General features: G+C 55.8%; 1 protein-coding gene across 1 annotated transcript in view; it reads right to left on the reverse strand.

Moving 5' to 3' along the window:
• The window catches only part of LOC144953283 (mitogen-activated protein kinase kinase kinase 1-like), a 64,973-nt gene that overhangs the window by 20,596 nt on the left and 27,556 nt on the right, over positions 1 to 16,821 (reverse strand). The window contains 10 exon segments of the mRNA XM_078883856.1: positions 3,429 to 3,561; positions 3,563 to 3,759; positions 4,033 to 4,222; positions 4,650 to 4,731; positions 6,653 to 6,774; positions 7,749 to 7,909; positions 8,521 to 8,637; positions 9,374 to 9,568; positions 10,287 to 10,481; positions 13,637 to 13,790. Of these exon segments, the coding sequence (XP_078739982.1) occupies positions 3,429 to 3,561; positions 3,563 to 3,759; positions 4,033 to 4,222; positions 4,650 to 4,731; positions 6,653 to 6,774; positions 7,749 to 7,909; positions 8,521 to 8,637; positions 9,374 to 9,568; positions 10,287 to 10,481; positions 13,637 to 13,790 (1,546 nt within the window).

The following is a 16,821-nucleotide window of genomic DNA, read 5'->3' on the forward strand; positions in this document are numbered from 1 at the left end:
CATTATTACATCATCATCTAGATTGACAAACTCACTTATTGAGAACTGCTTTTTGAGTTAAGTTTGTTGTCCTTCCCACCGCACCTCCGATTGGCACGGTTGGCTACGTACGGTGCCAAAGAAGTTCAACACACACACATACAACCATCTCGAAGCTACACGGGCGGCCAAAATAAAACACTGACCGCGAAACACAATGGGGGGGGGGGGGCAGCATTGTTGTGCCATTGTGTTTTGTGTGCGCAAATTTAGTTTTTTTGTTATCCGGTACAAATTATAACAACGCACTTTTTATTCTTCTCAGATTTTGTTTGTTCCTTATTACCCCCCTACCTCAATCAGCTCTCCGCTGCATTGTGTTGCTGTGGTGGAAGTGGCCCAAAAGTTCTGGATTAAATTAGCTATGTGGAGCGCCACGCTGGCTAGGAGATGTGAACTCCATCGCCTAGTATGCAAGAGGTCGTGGGTTCGATCAAGACCCTGACGATGCCTGCTCTATATTTGGAGTTTGCGTGTCTCTCTCTCTAATCATCATCATCATCACGGTGGCTAGGAGATGTTAACTCCCTCGCCTGGTATGCAGGAGGTCGTTGGTTCGATCCCGACCTTGCCGACACCTGCTGTATATTTGGAGTTTGTGTCTCTCTCTCTCTTTCCCCGTGGTCGCCTCTATTTTTCTCCGAGTCCTCCCGTTTTTTTCCCTCCACATTTTGAATCAACGTCACGAGGTTAGAGTACTTGGCTGCCGCTATAAATTTCCACGCGATGATGATAAGCCCACTTCGTTAAGCTATCATCTGTGGCCAGGTCGCTTCTGAAAAAGAACTCGAGAGCTCGGTGGGCTTTACCATCGTCAAATAAAAATAGTTTAGTTTAGTTTTAACAAACACAATGGCAAATTATCAAGGTGAATAAATAATTCCTTTCGCCCACCACACTACGCCCCCACGATGACCCCTCTCGGAACAACCGCTCGTGTCTTGAAAGCATTCGGAGGAATGTTACGTCCCCCGCTATCGTGGTGGACTGCCGTGACAGCCGGAGTCGACGGGGGGGGGGGAAGAGCCAGCCGGAGAGAAAGAGCAGAGAGAGAGTAAAAGAAAGCAAGAGAGGGACAAGGGGGGAGGGAGGGAGAGAGAGAGAGGAGAGAGAACAGGAAAGAGAGCGAGAGAGCAAAAACGAAAAAGAGAGGAAGAGGGAGAGAACAAGGAAGAGTGTAGCCAAGAGAGTGAGGGACAGCGAGAAAGATATGGGGATAGGGAGAGCGAGCGATCGAGGGAGAGCAAGGGTGAGAGCAAGAGCGGCAGGAAACGAGAGATGGAGAGCAAGGGAGAGAAAGAGAGAGCGAGAGAAAGAGAGAGGCAGTTATGAGCTACCCGTCGGAGGCCGTCGGACTGCGAGAAGGGCTGCGTGCAGAGCGAGAGAGTGAGCGAGAGAGTGAGCGAGAGAGTGAGCTAGAGAGTGAGCGAGAGAGCGAGTGAGGGAGTGAGCTAGAGAGTGAGCGAGAGAGCGAGTGAGGGAGTGAGCGAGAGAGCGAGCGAGAGAGCGAGCGAGCGAGAGAACGAGCGAGAGAGCGAGCGAGAGAGCGAGCGAGAGAGCGAGCGAGAGGTGGGGGTTTACATAAAGCAAAGTTATTATTTAAAAAAAAAGTACGAAATGATGAACGAAGCAAAGTGCCGACTACACCGAGCATCTTCTTGTTTCCACTGATCGTACAAAAAAAAGAGAGAAAGAGAGAAGAGCAAGGGAGAGAAAGAGGACAAGCAGAGAGAGCGCAAGGAACGGAGCGAGCGAGAGAGCGAGAACGAGCGAGCGAGAGAGAAAGAGAGAAGAGCAAGGGAGAGAAAGAGGACAGGCAGAGAGAGCGCAAGGAACGGAGCGAGCGAGAGAGCGAGAACGAGCGAGCGAGAGAGAACACACAGTCGGCGGCGGCGGGGGGGGCGGGCGACACAAAGGGCGGTGGAGGGGTTTGTACAGCGCATTACAGTTTCCCAAGGATTTTGGAACAAAAGCGGTGCGCTGGCTCGCTCGCTGGGCCGTGCCGCGCGTGGGCTCAGGCCACGCAGAAACACAACTGCCGATACTTCCTGTGGGAGTACATAAAGTAAACAAGTCGCGCTGGGGGGAGTGGGAACCGCACTGTGTTTATACAAAGATCCCACCCCCCCGCTCCCCCCCTCTCCACCCACCCACCATCCCCCCCCACCATAGCCTTAACAGACTGTCGGGGGGCCATGGTTTGAGATAAGCGCGTGCGCGCGAGGGTTTGAACCCTCACTCGATAGCCGCACGTCGCCGAATTGACCCCGAGCATCACCACCATCATCACCATCACCACCACCATCACCAATACCACCAACACCACCGCCACCAACACCACCGCCACCAACACCACCGCCACCAACACTACCGCCACCACCAACACCACCGCCTCCACCAACACCACCGCCACCACCAACCGCACCGCCACCACCAACACCACCGCCACCAACACCACCAACGCGAGTAGCAACAGCAGCACCACCGATGAAGGCCGCCACTGTGGCGCACGAGGGGGTGGGTGGCCGGCACCAACGCCCGCCCCGCCGCCTTCATCTCCCCAGTAGCGACGTTTACCACACGCCGCACCCAGGCGATCACTTGAGGCCGGGTCGACCTAGAGGAGGGCCCCAGGACCGGTTCAAATAAACGTCTGTTGCCCCCCCCCGCCCCCAACCCCTCCCCCCCCACTCTCCCTCCGTAACGCTTCCCCCTTTTCAGTTCCGCTCCTTCTTTTAACGAGGCTGCAATTACCGAACCGGTGGGGCGGCGGATGCAGCCGTCACCGCGGCTCCGGGTTTGGCAGGCGGTGTTTGCCCCGGTGTCCTTGAGCCACGGAGTTGCGATTGGCCGTGCGAACTAAAGCAACCATTTTACATTATATCGGGTAATGCGCGTGTGTATGTTGAACTATGTATGTGTGTATGTTGAACACCGTACGTAAGCCAACCGTGCTAACCGGAGGTGCGCGGGGGGGGGGAATGGATAACAAAGTAATCACAAAAGGAAGTTTTGAAGGAATAGGATTGTCACTCTAGACGAGTTAAAAGTGCTTAGCTCCAGTGGCATGATGATAAGCCACTTCGTTGAGCTGTACTTTGTGATGGCCAGGTCGGTTCTATACAGCTCAGTGGGGCCTTACCACCTCGTAAAATAAAAAGTTCAGTTTTTTTAGGCGTTGGCCTTGACGTCATAACGCGGTGTTCCGGATTCGTGTTTTAAAACCCAAAGCAAAATGTCATCACCTCTTCCTGCCCACCCCTTCCTGCCCACCTCTTCCAACCACCACTCCCCCCCCCCCCAAAATCAGGCCGCCGGGTTCGTAGCGCGGCACGCTAATCGCTGCGCCGCCGCTCTCCGTCACCCCCAGCCGCCACTGCTCTCCTCACCAGCGCGGCCACGTAGACCCTGTAGACGGGGTCGGCGCACACCATGGACAGCACGCTGCAGCAGCACTCCATCACGGCCCCCGCCGAGCGGTCCGACGGCCCGTCCCGGGGGCCGCCCTCCGCTCCCCCCCCCTCCTCCCCCGCCGGCACCCGAAGCGGCGGCGCCGCCGGCGGCGGTGACGCCGCTGCCGTCGTTGGCGGCGGCGCCGCGCAGTTCCCCGTTGGCGAGGAGCAGCGAGCCGGTGACGTCGTGGGAGAGGCGGCGCATGGCCATCTCGCGGATGTTCCAGTGGCGCGAGAAGAGGCAGCTCACCAGCTCCACGCCAAACACCTGCGCCCAGCACGCACGATGGTGCCACGTCACATGACGCACGCACGCGCACGCACACGCGCGGTGGTCCCACATTCCTGAAGGCACGCGCCATGTTGCGCACACACACGCGCGCACACGATGGTGCCACGTCACATGACGCACGCACGCACGCACGATGGCACCAAGTCACTGGACGCACATTTACGTACGCGCGCCGGTGCCCTAATCCTGAACGAGGCCACCTGGGCGGGGGAGGAAGAGGAGGTGGCGGGTTTGGCTCAGGCGCCGTACCTGGCTCCAGGGCTCGGCGATGCCGCGGTACGCCACGGGGATGGGCTGGGCGCCGTAGTGGAGCAGCGCCGCCTCGTTGTCCATCTGCCGGTTGTTGGCGGCAGCGGTGGCGCCGTGCGGGGTCTGCGGTGGTGGCGGCGCCTGCACCTGGGCCTGCGGCTGGGTGTCGACCGAGCTGGAGGCTTCATAACTGCACGACGAACAAGGGGGGGGGGGGGGGGGGCGAAGGTGCAGATATAAAGGGCGCTGGCGATATAGGAGAGGGTGTGTGGGTGGGCGAGCGATGGAGCCGTCGGGCTAGTGGGTAAATGGTCGAGCGAGCGACTGAGTTGATGGGTCGGTGAGTGGGTGGGTGAGCGATGGAGCGGTCTAGCTCGTGGGGTAAACAGTCGAGGGAGTGGGTGAGTATGTAACCGGGCGATCGTGGGGACAGGGCGGCTGAGTGGTCAGACGAGCGAGTGGGCGAGCGTGCAAAAATTCACGCGAGAGAGAGAGAGAGACACGCAAACATACAGCAGGTGTCCCCGTGTCGGGATCGAACCCACGACCTCCTGTATAGCAGGCGAGGTATTTAATGTCAATGATATTAAAGTAGTTTGCTAGGTTAATGCGGTCACCTGTGAAACTCGTGGGAGCGCCACTTGGAGCGGCAGAGAGGGCAGATGAGCGTCTCGCGGCTCCTGCGGCACTCCTCTGCCCCTGCACGCACGCACGCACGCAACCAAAGACAAAGATCCCCCGCGTAGCCTCGAACGGACTGTTGGGGCAAGTGCTCTTAGCGAGTAGCAGCACCTATGAAGGAGACAAAGACGAAGATCCTTGGGGGCAAGTGCTGTTTGCGAGAAAATATTATCCCACCGTCTGCCCTTAGGTCTTATCTCTTCCCCTTAGGTCGCGGGACTCGTGGAGACCGCTCGAAATCCGCGCGAATAGATCAGAATCCATGATCCAGCGCTTGTAGTTATAATGTTGTATCGGTCCTTGCGATGCCATTATTATTATGATGATCACCACCATCACCGCGGCCGTCATCACCGTCGTGTTAATTCTCATTATGCCCGACTGGACGTCTGTGAAAAAGAGCTTCATAGCTCATCGGATTCCTGCTGCAGTCTAAGAAAAGATTCTGATCTGCTTCGTTGACTAAAAACTAATTAACTAAACTATTTTTTTATTTTACCAGGTAAGGCCACCATTGAGCTGCTACATATGAACCTAATGGCGGCACCCCGGGGTACCATAGTACCCCGGCTCTCGCATAATGTCCGTGATGCAGTCATTACACGCTTTTATTTAACTCACCTCTGTCTGTTGTTGTTGTCTTATTGTCAACTCAATTTTAACCCACTTCCCAATGTGGTATCGACTGCAAACTTGGTATCCTTATGTCTTACTGATGACAATACTATATTCTATCATTAAAAAAATGTTTTAAAACATTCTTTTTAATATGTTATGTTTCGCCTTCACCACGGTCCCTTAAGTTATGGCAAGCCTCGGGGCCACTTCCTGGAGTCGTGGAGTTCTGCCATTACGAGTACGGTACATTTCATTAAAGCGTGTTTTCAAAAAGGTATTTTTAAATATTACTTATTTTTAGTCCGTTGATGGTCGGCGATGCGGCAATCGACTCATCTCGACGAGCTGCACACGATGCACTTTTAGAAGTTGAATTTCTCGCTAATGGATTTTTTTATGCTAATGCTGTTTGGCAAAGAAGGACAGGATCGATTTCTGCCCCGGAGCGACGCCCCTTTTCTTCTTGGGACGCCCAGGTTTCGCCTTCGGTGTCCGGATCCACCATCGCGTCAATCGAAACGAGCTGGCATTTGTTAGAGCGGGTGGGGGGACTGACTGCTTGCTGAATCAGGTCGTCGATCTGCGAGCTGACCTCGCTCGTGATTGCCGGGTAGTAATAATATTACCCGCGGTGCACGCCGAGACAAAAGTAGTGTCCCACAAATGAAATATTTAATTGCCTGGGCCATTTTGTATTGTTTGGTACCCCGGGGTACCGCCATAAGGATCATACATCTCTTTTTCAGAAGCGACCTGGCTATCACAAATGAGAGCTCAACGAAGTGGTGGCTTATCAAAGTCACGTGGACATTTTTGTCAGCCAAAATACTCTAAACGCGTGACGTCGATTCTAAATGTGGAGGGAAAAACCGGGCAACTCGGGGGGAAAATCCACGGGACCACCGGGAGAGAGAGAAAGAGACGGAAACTCCAAATATAGAGCAGCAGGCGTCAGGGTCGGGATCGAACCCACGACCTCTTGTAGCAAGTAGTTAACATCTCTTAGCCATGATAATTGGTTTTTTACCCTTCTATCTGGCAACAAAACTGACACCTTTTTACAAGGAGTCATGTTTGCATAGACCGCAATACCTGCAATTGTTTGTATTATGACTGCAGGTATTGCGGTCTATGCAAACATGACTCCTTGTAAAAAGGTGTCAGTTTTGTTGCCAGATAGAAGGGTAAAAAACCAATTATCATATTTTTACTGGCAAATGAGGTTCCCATAGTGTAGATCTCTTAGCCACCGTGCCTCCGCTACTCAACTCCGACCCCTGCCCCCCCCCCCCCACTTCCCCCGCACCCACCAAGCACTCACAGATGGACATGCAGTGGTGGTGTAGTTTGTTTCGGCAGCCGTCCTCGCACACGGTGAGGCTCTCCTCGTCAAGCATCTCGAGCAGGCAGATGGGGCACGTCTGCTCCTCCGCCTCGTCCTTGCTGCCAGGGGCCACACGGTCACCCTCCGCCATCGGGCCATCCTCCCGAACAGAAATACACTCGCGTCGAAAGCAAGCGTGCAGGTTGGGGCGAGACGGTTGAGGGCGAGGGGGTCGGTTCAGCGGGTTGGCGAGTGGTGTGGGGCGGGCTGGTGGGCGCGTGGAGCGGTCGAGCTAGTGGGAACGCGGTCGAGGGAGTGGGTTGGTGGGTGAGCATGCGACCGAGCGATCGGGGGCCGCCGAGCGAGCGTGCGAGGGTGCGTGCGATCGGGCGGCTGAGTGATCGGATGAGCGAGTGGGCAAGTGATTTGGTGGGTCGATGAGTGGGTGGGTGACTGCAGGGATTCATCTTCTTGGTTCTTTCGGTAAAGTCACGTAGAAGGTGAAGACGGCTGCTTGCGTTGTAGCCGAAACGTCGTGAGAATTATTTTATTGTGTTTTATTTTTATTATTTTATTACTTCCCTTCTATGTGACTTTACCGAAAGAACCAAGAAGATGAGTGGGTGGGTTGCGCGATGAGCGGTCGATCTTGTGGCCGAGTGGGCGCGTATGCGACGGAGCGATCGAGAGTACGTGCGAGCGAGTGACCTGGCGCCCGAGCGATGGGCGAGCGTGCGACAGGGGGCACGAGCAGTCGAGTGGGCAAACAGAGCTATCGGGCGAGCGGGTGGGTGAGCGACGAGCGGTCGAGCTGGTGGGTAAACGGTCGAGTGAGTGGGCGAGCTTGCGACCCGAGTCATCGGGCCACTGAGCGAGCGTACGATCGGGCGGCCGAGCAAACGGATGAGCGAGCGGGCGAGCGTACGCACGACCAAGTGACCTGCGACAGGGGGCACGGGCAGTCAAGCGGTCAAACAGAACGATCGGGAGACCGAGCGATCGGGACGAGCGAATGGGGGCGAGCAAATGGGGGCGAGCGAGTCGAGGCGGGCGCTACCGGTCGGCCGGGGCGGGCGAGCGGGCGGACGTTTACCTGGTGTCGGCGCCGGCCAGCGCCTGGGCGTTGGCCGCGGCGGACGAGGAGGCGGCCTGCGAGGTGCTCATGCGCCCCACCATCCTCTGGATGGCGCTGCGGGACGGCGCCTTGATGCGCGAGCTGCGGCGCGTGTGGTACTTCTGGAAGAGGCTCTCAACCTGCGCGGTGACACGGGGGGTGGGGTGGACACACACACACGCGCTTGTGCATACGCGCGCACACGCAGTACACATACAACAACGGCCAGCACTAAGTGACGGTGATGTCACCACGGCAGGTCACGGGACAGAGCCAGGTGGTGCCACGGGTTGACGGACTGAGATGACTGGCCCGATGCACCACCTGTGCCCCCTAGCGTACACATATAGATTAAATAGACTGCAGGAGCAAGTGCTGTTAGCGAGCGCCTATGAAGGCCGGCATGGCACACGAGGGGGTAGGTGGCCAACACCACGCCCGGCCGCCTTTGTCTCCCCAGTGGCGATGTTTACACATCACACCAGGTACTCATGTTGAGGCTGATTCGAAATAGGGGAGGCCCAGGGCCGGTTCAGATAATCGTCACAACAACACCGCCACCACCACAACACAACGCCACCACACCACCACAACACCACCACAACACCACCACAACACCACCACAACACCACCACAACACCACCACAACACCACAACACCACCCGTCGCGGCGGTGAAGCGGCCGGACACGTCGTCCCCGGCTCTCCTCGCTTGCCAATCCTCCCCCCCCGCCCCCCCCCGGCCGACCCACCTCAAAGTTCTTGAGTGTTTTGCGCCACAGCATGGGGTCGGTGGCCTCCACCTGGAACACGCGGAGCATGACGAACAGCACGTGCACGCAGAAGGTGCCACGGCCGCAGCTGCACGTCTACGGGAGGGCACGGGGAGGGCCGGGCAGGGGGAGGGCAGGGCAGGGGGAGGGCAGGGCAGGGGGAGGGGCAGGGCAGGGCAACGCAGGGGAGGGCAGCGGAAGAGGCGCAGATAAACCAAACTGTTACAACTATCAACTGGTTTAATTTGACCAGGTTAAGGCCCGCCGAGATGAACGTCTGGGAAAGCGTGTCTCCTTCCGGTATTGGGAAGCCGCTGGGAGCCGTGCAATGTCATTTCTTTGGAAGTGGATGCAAGTTTTTGTTGTCCCCACCCCCCGCCTCGCACACCTGAGTTCGGCACGGTTGGCGACATACGGTGGCGCGAAAGAAGTTCAACATACGTGCATATACATACAGCCGCAAAGACAAAGATCGCCCGTGTGGCCTTAACAGACTGTTGGGGCAAGTGCTGTTAGCGAGTAGCAGCAGCACCTATGAAGGCCGTCACGGCACAGGAGGGGGGTGGGGGTGGCCAGCACCACGCCCGGCCGCCTTTGTCTCCCCAGTGGCGATGTTTATACACGCACCGCACCGGGTATTCATTTGAGGCCGAGTCGACCCAGGGGGGAGGCTCAGATAATCGTCACCGGTGTCGGTTTGCCGCGAGCCGAAATCGAACTCGTGTCGCCGGGTTCGCAGCGTAGCAGGCGTTAACCGTCGCACCACCGCTCCCCACCACCAGCCCCCCCCCCCCCCCTTCACCGCCCTCAACGTGCGTGAATCCGGGCGCACCTGGGGGCCGATGAAGACGCGGAATTTGTTGTCGGGAGAGTCCCCGCCGATGAGGAACGAGTTGGGTCCGATCTGCTGCAGCAGGTAGAGGCGAGCGCGCATCACCATGCTGACTCGCCGCTGCGTCTCCTCGGGGCCGTAGGGGGACAGCCCGTCGGGAGAGGGGGCGCGCCGCGGAGGGGTCACCCGTCCGCTCTGATCGCACGCGGCGCAGGGCGGCGCAGGGCGGCGCAGGGCGGCGCAGGGCGGCGCAGGGCGGCACAGGGCGGCACAGGGCGGCACAGGGTGGCACAGGGCGGGGCAGGGCGGCGACGGCAACACCGGCAGCAGCAGCACCGGCGGGGTGAGAGGGAGGGGAAGGGAGCGGAGCGGAGGGAGGGAAGGAGGAGAGTGGAGTGGAGGGAGGGGGGGAGTGGAGGGAGGGGGGGGGAGTGAGCGGGAGATTGGAAGGAGGGGGGAGTGGAGGAAGGGGGGGAGTGGAGGGAGGGAGGGGAGGGAGGAGACGGAGGGCACATAGTTAGAAGATGTCACGCTACACAAGGGCGATTGCTGATTCAGGCGATCTGCAACTTTCTGACCCCATGCCCCCACGAGACATCTGTGGGAAGAAGAGCTCCATAGCTCACCGGATTCATCCTCCAGTCAGATATAAAAATTCTGAATCCAATAGGGGAGAGTCGTAACATTTGCGTGGTGATTCACCGACCCTCGCTGCAGTGCGTGCGTACGCCGTATCACGGCGCGATCCAAATTGATCGTCCATATTTTTCTTTTCGTGTGCGTTTAGTGTTGTCGTCCTTCCCAATTACCACGGTTGGCTACGTACGCACGGTGCGAACGAAGTTCAAACGCACATTATGTTTATTATTCACTTCTTGGTATCGCCAAATACCGGCAAACGCTAACGACTCACCGGCGCGGGCGACGTACGGCGCTTGCGCTCGCCGGGAGACAGCGCGGGCCGGCTGCTGCCGCCGCCACCGCCGCCACCACCGCTGGCCCCGTTGGTGGAGCACGGCGAGGGGCTGCGCTTCCTTCGCTCCGCCTTGCCGTCCGTCCGCCCCTCGGCACCCCTGGACGGCTCCAACGCAGCCGGCGGCTTCACCACCTGAGCGTGCGTGCGCGAGTGCATACGTGAGTGCGTGAGTGTGTGAGTGCGTGAGTGCAAGCGAGTGAGTGAGTGCGTGCGTGAGGGCATGCGCGAGTGCATACGTGAGTGCGTGCGTGAGTGCGCGAGTGCAGGCGAGTGCGTGAGTGAGTGCGTGAGTGCGTGCGTGAGTGCGTGCGTGAGTGCGTGCGTGAGTGCGTGCGTGAGTGCGTGCGTGAGTGCATCAGTGCGTGCGTGAGTGAGTGCGTGAGTGAGTGCGTGAGTGAGTGCGTGCGTGAGTGCGTGAGTGAGTGAGTGCGTGAGTGAGTGCGTGAGTGCGTGAGTGCGTGAGTGAGTGCGTGAGTGCGTGAGTGCGTGAGTGCGTGAGTGAGTGCGTGAGTGCGTGAGTGCGTGAGTGCGTGAGGGCGTGCGTGCGTGCGTACGTGAGTGAGTGCGTGAGTGCGTGCGTGAGTGAGTGCGTGAGTGCGTGCGTGAGTGCGTGAGTGAGTGCGTGAGTGCGTGAGTGCGTGAGGGCGTGCGTGCGTACGTGAGTGCGTGCGTGAGTGCGTGAGTGAGTGCGTGAGTGCGTGCGTGAGTGCGTGAGGGCGTGCGTGCGTGAGTGTGTGAGTGCAAGCGTGAGTGCATAAGTGAGTGCGTGCGTGAGTGCGTGCGTGAGTGCATCAGTGCGTGCGAGCACCGTGAGAGACAGAACGGGAAACAAAGAGAACGTTGGAGGAAATAACAAAGCGCGCTTTGCATTTCAAAATAGTTTTCATAATTCATTGTCATTTTGTAAGAAGAGACACAACAGTTGTTAAGCTTGGACAGGGAGGCCCAGGGAGTTGGTAGACTATTAGACACCATTCCATTACAAGTTATTTGGTGACGATGCTGCCGCTACTGCTGCTGCCGCCGCTGCATTTTGCAGTGGTGCGCAAGTAGCAAAACCAACTCCAAACACATCTGTCAACAGCACTGCGTGGCCTTAAAAGGAAAACAATATCGAGTAGACTCTCGATTATCCGCGCTCATGATGGGGAGGAAGGATAATCCAAAAATATGACCCATTTTCGACGGATCTCTGTGCCGAAAACTACTGATCGATGAGGCGCGTGCTCAGGGATAAAAACACTTTGGTGCTCCCGCGCAGGAAACTCGGCCCACCAGGCGGACAACGGAGCCACAGCCAATCAACAATCAAACTCCGCCCCACTGTTGTAAAGCTATTGCAACTAACTAATGTACTGAAGAGGCGATTACGTGGATTTCGGATTAACCGGAGCAACACATTTGTTCGGTTTAAGCACTCGTAATGAACATTTCACAAAGAATAACAATGCCGTAGAACTGTTTTTAGGCTATTAAATTGGGCTAAAGGGAAACTCCACGAGTTATTAATTTGTCAAAATCTCAGGTGCCGCGGTTAATCCGCAAATCGGACAAACCGCACATTTCGTCACTTGCTGTTTCCAGTTTTCTCTCTCTGTATCTCGTAGTGCAAATATACATCAAACAGTGGCCACATCTTGTCTGGCACCGAACTCTTTCGATGTCTTCGTCGTCAAGCCGTTCTCTGTTAGAGGTCTTTCTCTCTTTCCAGTTGCTTCCATTTTTCACCCAACAACAACAACAACAACCCACTTTTAATTTTCCTGTTGTTGTTGCCCAATCCTACTACTACATGTGTGTGTCCAAATAGCACCAGTTTCCATCTCATCACTGCCTTGCATCATCACAGTATTCTACCAAGGGCAACCTTTTGCTTACTTTTTCAATCCGTTCGACCCGGTACCCCAAACGCAACTAAAAGTAAAAACGATTTTATACGTAATCGGACTTCTTTCGCACCTGTAAATAGCCAACTGCGCTAATCAGAGGTGCAGTGTTGAGTCTATTGTCAGTGTTGAGTCTATGGTGCAGTGTTGAGTCTATGGGCAGTGTTGAGTCTATGGGCAGTGTTGAGTCTATGGGCAGTGTTGAGTCTATGGGCAGTGTTGAGTCTGTGGTGCAGTGTTGAGTCTATGGTGCAGTGTTGAGTCTATGGGCAGTGTTGAGTCTATGGGCAGTGTTGAGTCTATGGGCAGTGTTGAGTCTATGGGCAGTGTTGAGTCTATGGGCAGTGTTGAGTCTCCAGGCAGTGTTGAGTCTACGGGCAGTGTTGAGTCTATGGGCAGTGTTGAGTCTCCAGGCAGTGTTGAGTCTACGGGCAGTGTTGAGTCTCCAGGCAGTGTTGAGTCTATGGGCAGTGTTGAGTCTGTGGGCAGTGTTGAGTCTATGGGCAGTGTTGAGTCTCCAGGCAGTGTTGAGTCTATGGGCAGTGTTGAGTCTGTGGGCAGTGAGTATGTAGAACTTATTTCGCACCATTTGTAGCCAACCGCGCTAATCGCCAAGCGGATCGGTTGTGGGGGCAGGGGGGGTGGGAGTTTTGGAGGTCGCCAACTTTTGTTTGCCGGGCCGCTACCTCGGACGGGGCCTGGTGTGTAGGCCGTCAAATTAGCGGTCGAAATTCAATCGCGCGGCAGTCATCGCCACGGAGCGCGTAAAGAATCCCTTTCAGCGGGAGGCGCGGCAGGTCACACGGCGACAATACTGGGGTGCCCCCCCCCGCTGCCGCCCCCTCCCACCAGCCTCTCCTCTCTCCTCTTCCCATCAGCAACTCGGCTCTTCCCCCCCACCCCTCCCCTCCCTCTCTCTCTTCCCTCTGCTCTTGCCCTGACTCCACCACCCCTACACCACGATCGTGGCACGTCGCATCCCCAGCACGGCGAAACGGCCGAAAGGCTCTCTGACCCTTCGCTTTCTCTCGTGCTCTCCCGGACTCCCGATCTCTCCCGATCCCCCACTCTCTACACTCTCTCCCACTCTCCTGCTTTCTCCCGCTCTCTCCCAACTTCTCCCTCTCCCCCGATCTCTCACCCTCTCCCGATCTCTCACCCTCTTGCACTCTCCCGATCTCCTACTCTCCCGATCTCTCGATCTCCCGCTCACCCACTCTCTCACCATGTATAGGTGGAGGGGGGGGGGTAATCCTCGGTACCCACCCTGTGAGGAACCTTCTGTCGGGCGGAGGGGAATATAAAATGTAACAAATATTTATATACAACAAAATATATTTTTTAATTAGCGACGCCAACGTCTCCAGTATCTCCCTCCGTCTCTCTCCGTCTCGGTCTCACCATGGGCCCCCTCTTGCCCTTCTTTTCGAGCCACTCGTGCTTCCACGACGGCATGCAGGTGCTCTTGAGCTTCTCTCGGATGAGCCGGTCCTCCGGCCGCTCCTCCATCTTCGGCAGGCCCTTGGGCGCCTCCTTGTTGGCCTCCGCCGAGCTCCTGGGTGAACAACCAACGAGAGGAGAGGGGCGCTCTCGTTAATAACCAAACCGGCTTCCCCACCCCCTGCCAACCCCATATCGTGGTGACTAGGAGATGTTAACCGCCCCGCCTGGTAAACAGGAGGTCTGTGGTTTTGATCCAGACCCTGACACCTGCTGTAGATTTGAAGTTTACGTGTCTCTCTATCTCATCATCATCATCATCACGGTGGCGAGGAGATGTTAATTACCTCGCCTGGTATACAGGTCCGTGGTTTCAATCCCGACCCTGACGATGCCTGCTGTATATTTGGAGTTGGCGTGTCTCTCTCTCTCTCATCATCATCATCACGGTGGCGAGGAGATGTTAACTACCTCGCCTGGTATAGAGGAGGTCTGTGGTTTCAATCATGACACTGACAATGATTGCTGTCCATTTGGAGTTAGCGTTTCTCTCTCTCTCCCCGTGGTCGCGTAGATTTTTCTCCGGGTCCTCCTCCTGTTTTTTTCCCCGTCCACATTTTAGAATCAACATCATGCGTCGATGAGTATTTTTGCGCTCCCGCTATATGATGACACCCTATCATTCGCAATGGCCAAATCATATTATTTTTTATCCTGAATAAATCCGATGAGCTATGAAGCTCTCTGTCACAGATGGCCCAGTATTGGGGGGGGGGGGGGGCGGGGAAGGGCCGCAAGTTATTACAACAAAAAACAACACAGAAAACCATGACGAGTGAAAAGCATAGGGACGGTAAGCAAGTCACTCACAAAATAAATACGTAAACTAGAGTATAATTATTATTATAATAATTCAAATGAACAATGCGGCATTCTATCCGAGGATCCCAGTGCGCAATGCATAGAAAGCAGGAAACAAAAACAGCACCGGGGGCAACCGACCAAACTAAAGAGGGAAGGGCCACCCACTTTAAAGGGATGGGTTTTCAAAGCGGACTTAAATATACAAGTTCAAATCGTGCACAAATGCCCCCAAAGCCTTGGGGCAAGGCAGCAACACGAGAGGCAAGAAACGTTTCCCAGACCACACCCAAGGCCGACGACGCACAGTAGTGCCCCCCCCTCAATACTACATACCTTTCACAACCCCTGATCAGTGATTCTAGATTTGAAGCTTTCGTGACTGCCAGGATTCATACTCTTGTGCTTTTTCGGTAAAGTCACGTAGGTAAAAAATAAAATTAATAGAAGTAATAAAATAATAAATCACGACGTTTCGGAGGCAACACAAGTCTTGCGTTTCGGAGGCAACCCAAGTCTTGTGTTGCCTCCGAAACGTCGTGACTTATTATTTGATTACTTCTATTAATTTTATTTCTATTAATTTCATTTTTTACCTACGTGACTTTACCGAAAAAGCCTTAGAGTATGAACCCTTATCAGTGCCTACCGTGTTACAGACCAATTCAGGCCGTTTTAGTCACCCCCGTGCCATTAAACATCTCAACGTCTATGCGATACACCAGCGGTCCACAACCTTGTTGGCACCAGGGACCGGTTTCGTGGAAGACAATTTTTCACGGACCGGGGGGGGGAGGGGGGTTCATCATTGGGTCTTTCCCCCTTTTCAAAGAAGCTCCACATGCAGCGACGTTTGTTTTTTACTCATTTTGGCTACTAGGGGTTAACTTGTGGGCTCACCAAAACTGTGACTGAGACAAGTGCGCAGTGCGGGAAAGAGGCGCGGACGCAAGGGGTAAATAAAACAATGGGGGCGGGTTCCACGCGCGGACTCACCGCTCACCACTATGCGGTGTGTAGAGTGTGTACACACACGGACTCACCGCTCACCACTATGCGGTGTGTAGAGTGTGTACACGCGCGGACCCACCGCTCACCACTATGCGGTGTGTAGAGTGTGTACACGCACGGACTCACCGCTCACCACTATGCGGTGCGTAGAGTGTGTACACGCGCGGACCCACCGCTCACCACTATGCGGTGTGTAGAGTGTGTACACGCACGGACTCACCGCTCACCACTATGCGGTGTGTAGAGTGTGTACACGCGCGGACCCACCGCTCACCACTATGCGGTGTGTAGAGTGTGTACACACACGGACTCACTGCTCGCCACTATGCGGTGTGTAGAGTGTGTACACACACGGACTCACCGCTCGCCACTATGCGGTGTGTAGAGTGTGTACACACACGGACTCACCGCTCACCACTATGTGGTGTGCAGAGTGTGTACACACACGGACTCACCGCTCACCACTATGCGGTGTGTAGAGTGTGTACACACACGGACTCACCGCTCACCACTATGCGGTGTGTAGAGTGTGTACACACACGGACTCACCGCTCTCACCACTATGCGGTGTGTAGAGTGTGTACACACACGGACTCACCGCTCACCACTATGCGGTGTGTAGAGTGTGTACACACACGGACTCACCGCTCACCACTATGCGGTGTGTAGAGTGTGTACACACACGGACTCACCGCTCACCACTATGCGGTGTGTAGAGTGTGTACACACACGGACTCACCGCTCACCACTATGCGGTGCGTAGAGTGTGTACACACACGGACTCACCGCTCACCACTATGCGGTGTGTAGAGTGTGTACACGCACGGACTCACCGCTCACCACTATGCGGTGTGTAGAGTGTGTACACGCACGGACTCACCGCTCACCACTATGCGGTGTGTAGAGTGTGTACACGCACGGACTCACCGCTCACCTCCTGCTGCTGTGCGGCGCGGTTCCTAACAGGCCATGGGCCGGTACCGGTACCGGTCCACGGCCCGGGGGTTGGGGACCCCTGATGTACACTACAACATACCTGTCAACCCCTTATCAGTGCCTACCGTATGACAGACCAATTCAGACCTCATTGGTCACTCTGTGACGTTATCAATCTGAACGTTCATCCCACAAAGTCCCGTCACGAGGGAGACACACAAAGACACAAATTATGTTACGAAACTAAAATGTATTAATGTTGATAACTGGTGTCAATGATGCTGTTCATCGTGCTACTGTCTGTGATCTTGCATGCCGATGCCGCCGCCGCTTGCTTG

This window comes from Lampetra fluviatilis, chromosome 3, assembly GCF_964198595.1.
Source record: "Lampetra fluviatilis chromosome 3, kcLamFluv1.1, whole genome shotgun sequence".
Lineage (NCBI taxonomy): Eukaryota > Metazoa > Chordata > Hyperoartia > Petromyzontiformes > Petromyzontidae > Lampetra > Lampetra fluviatilis.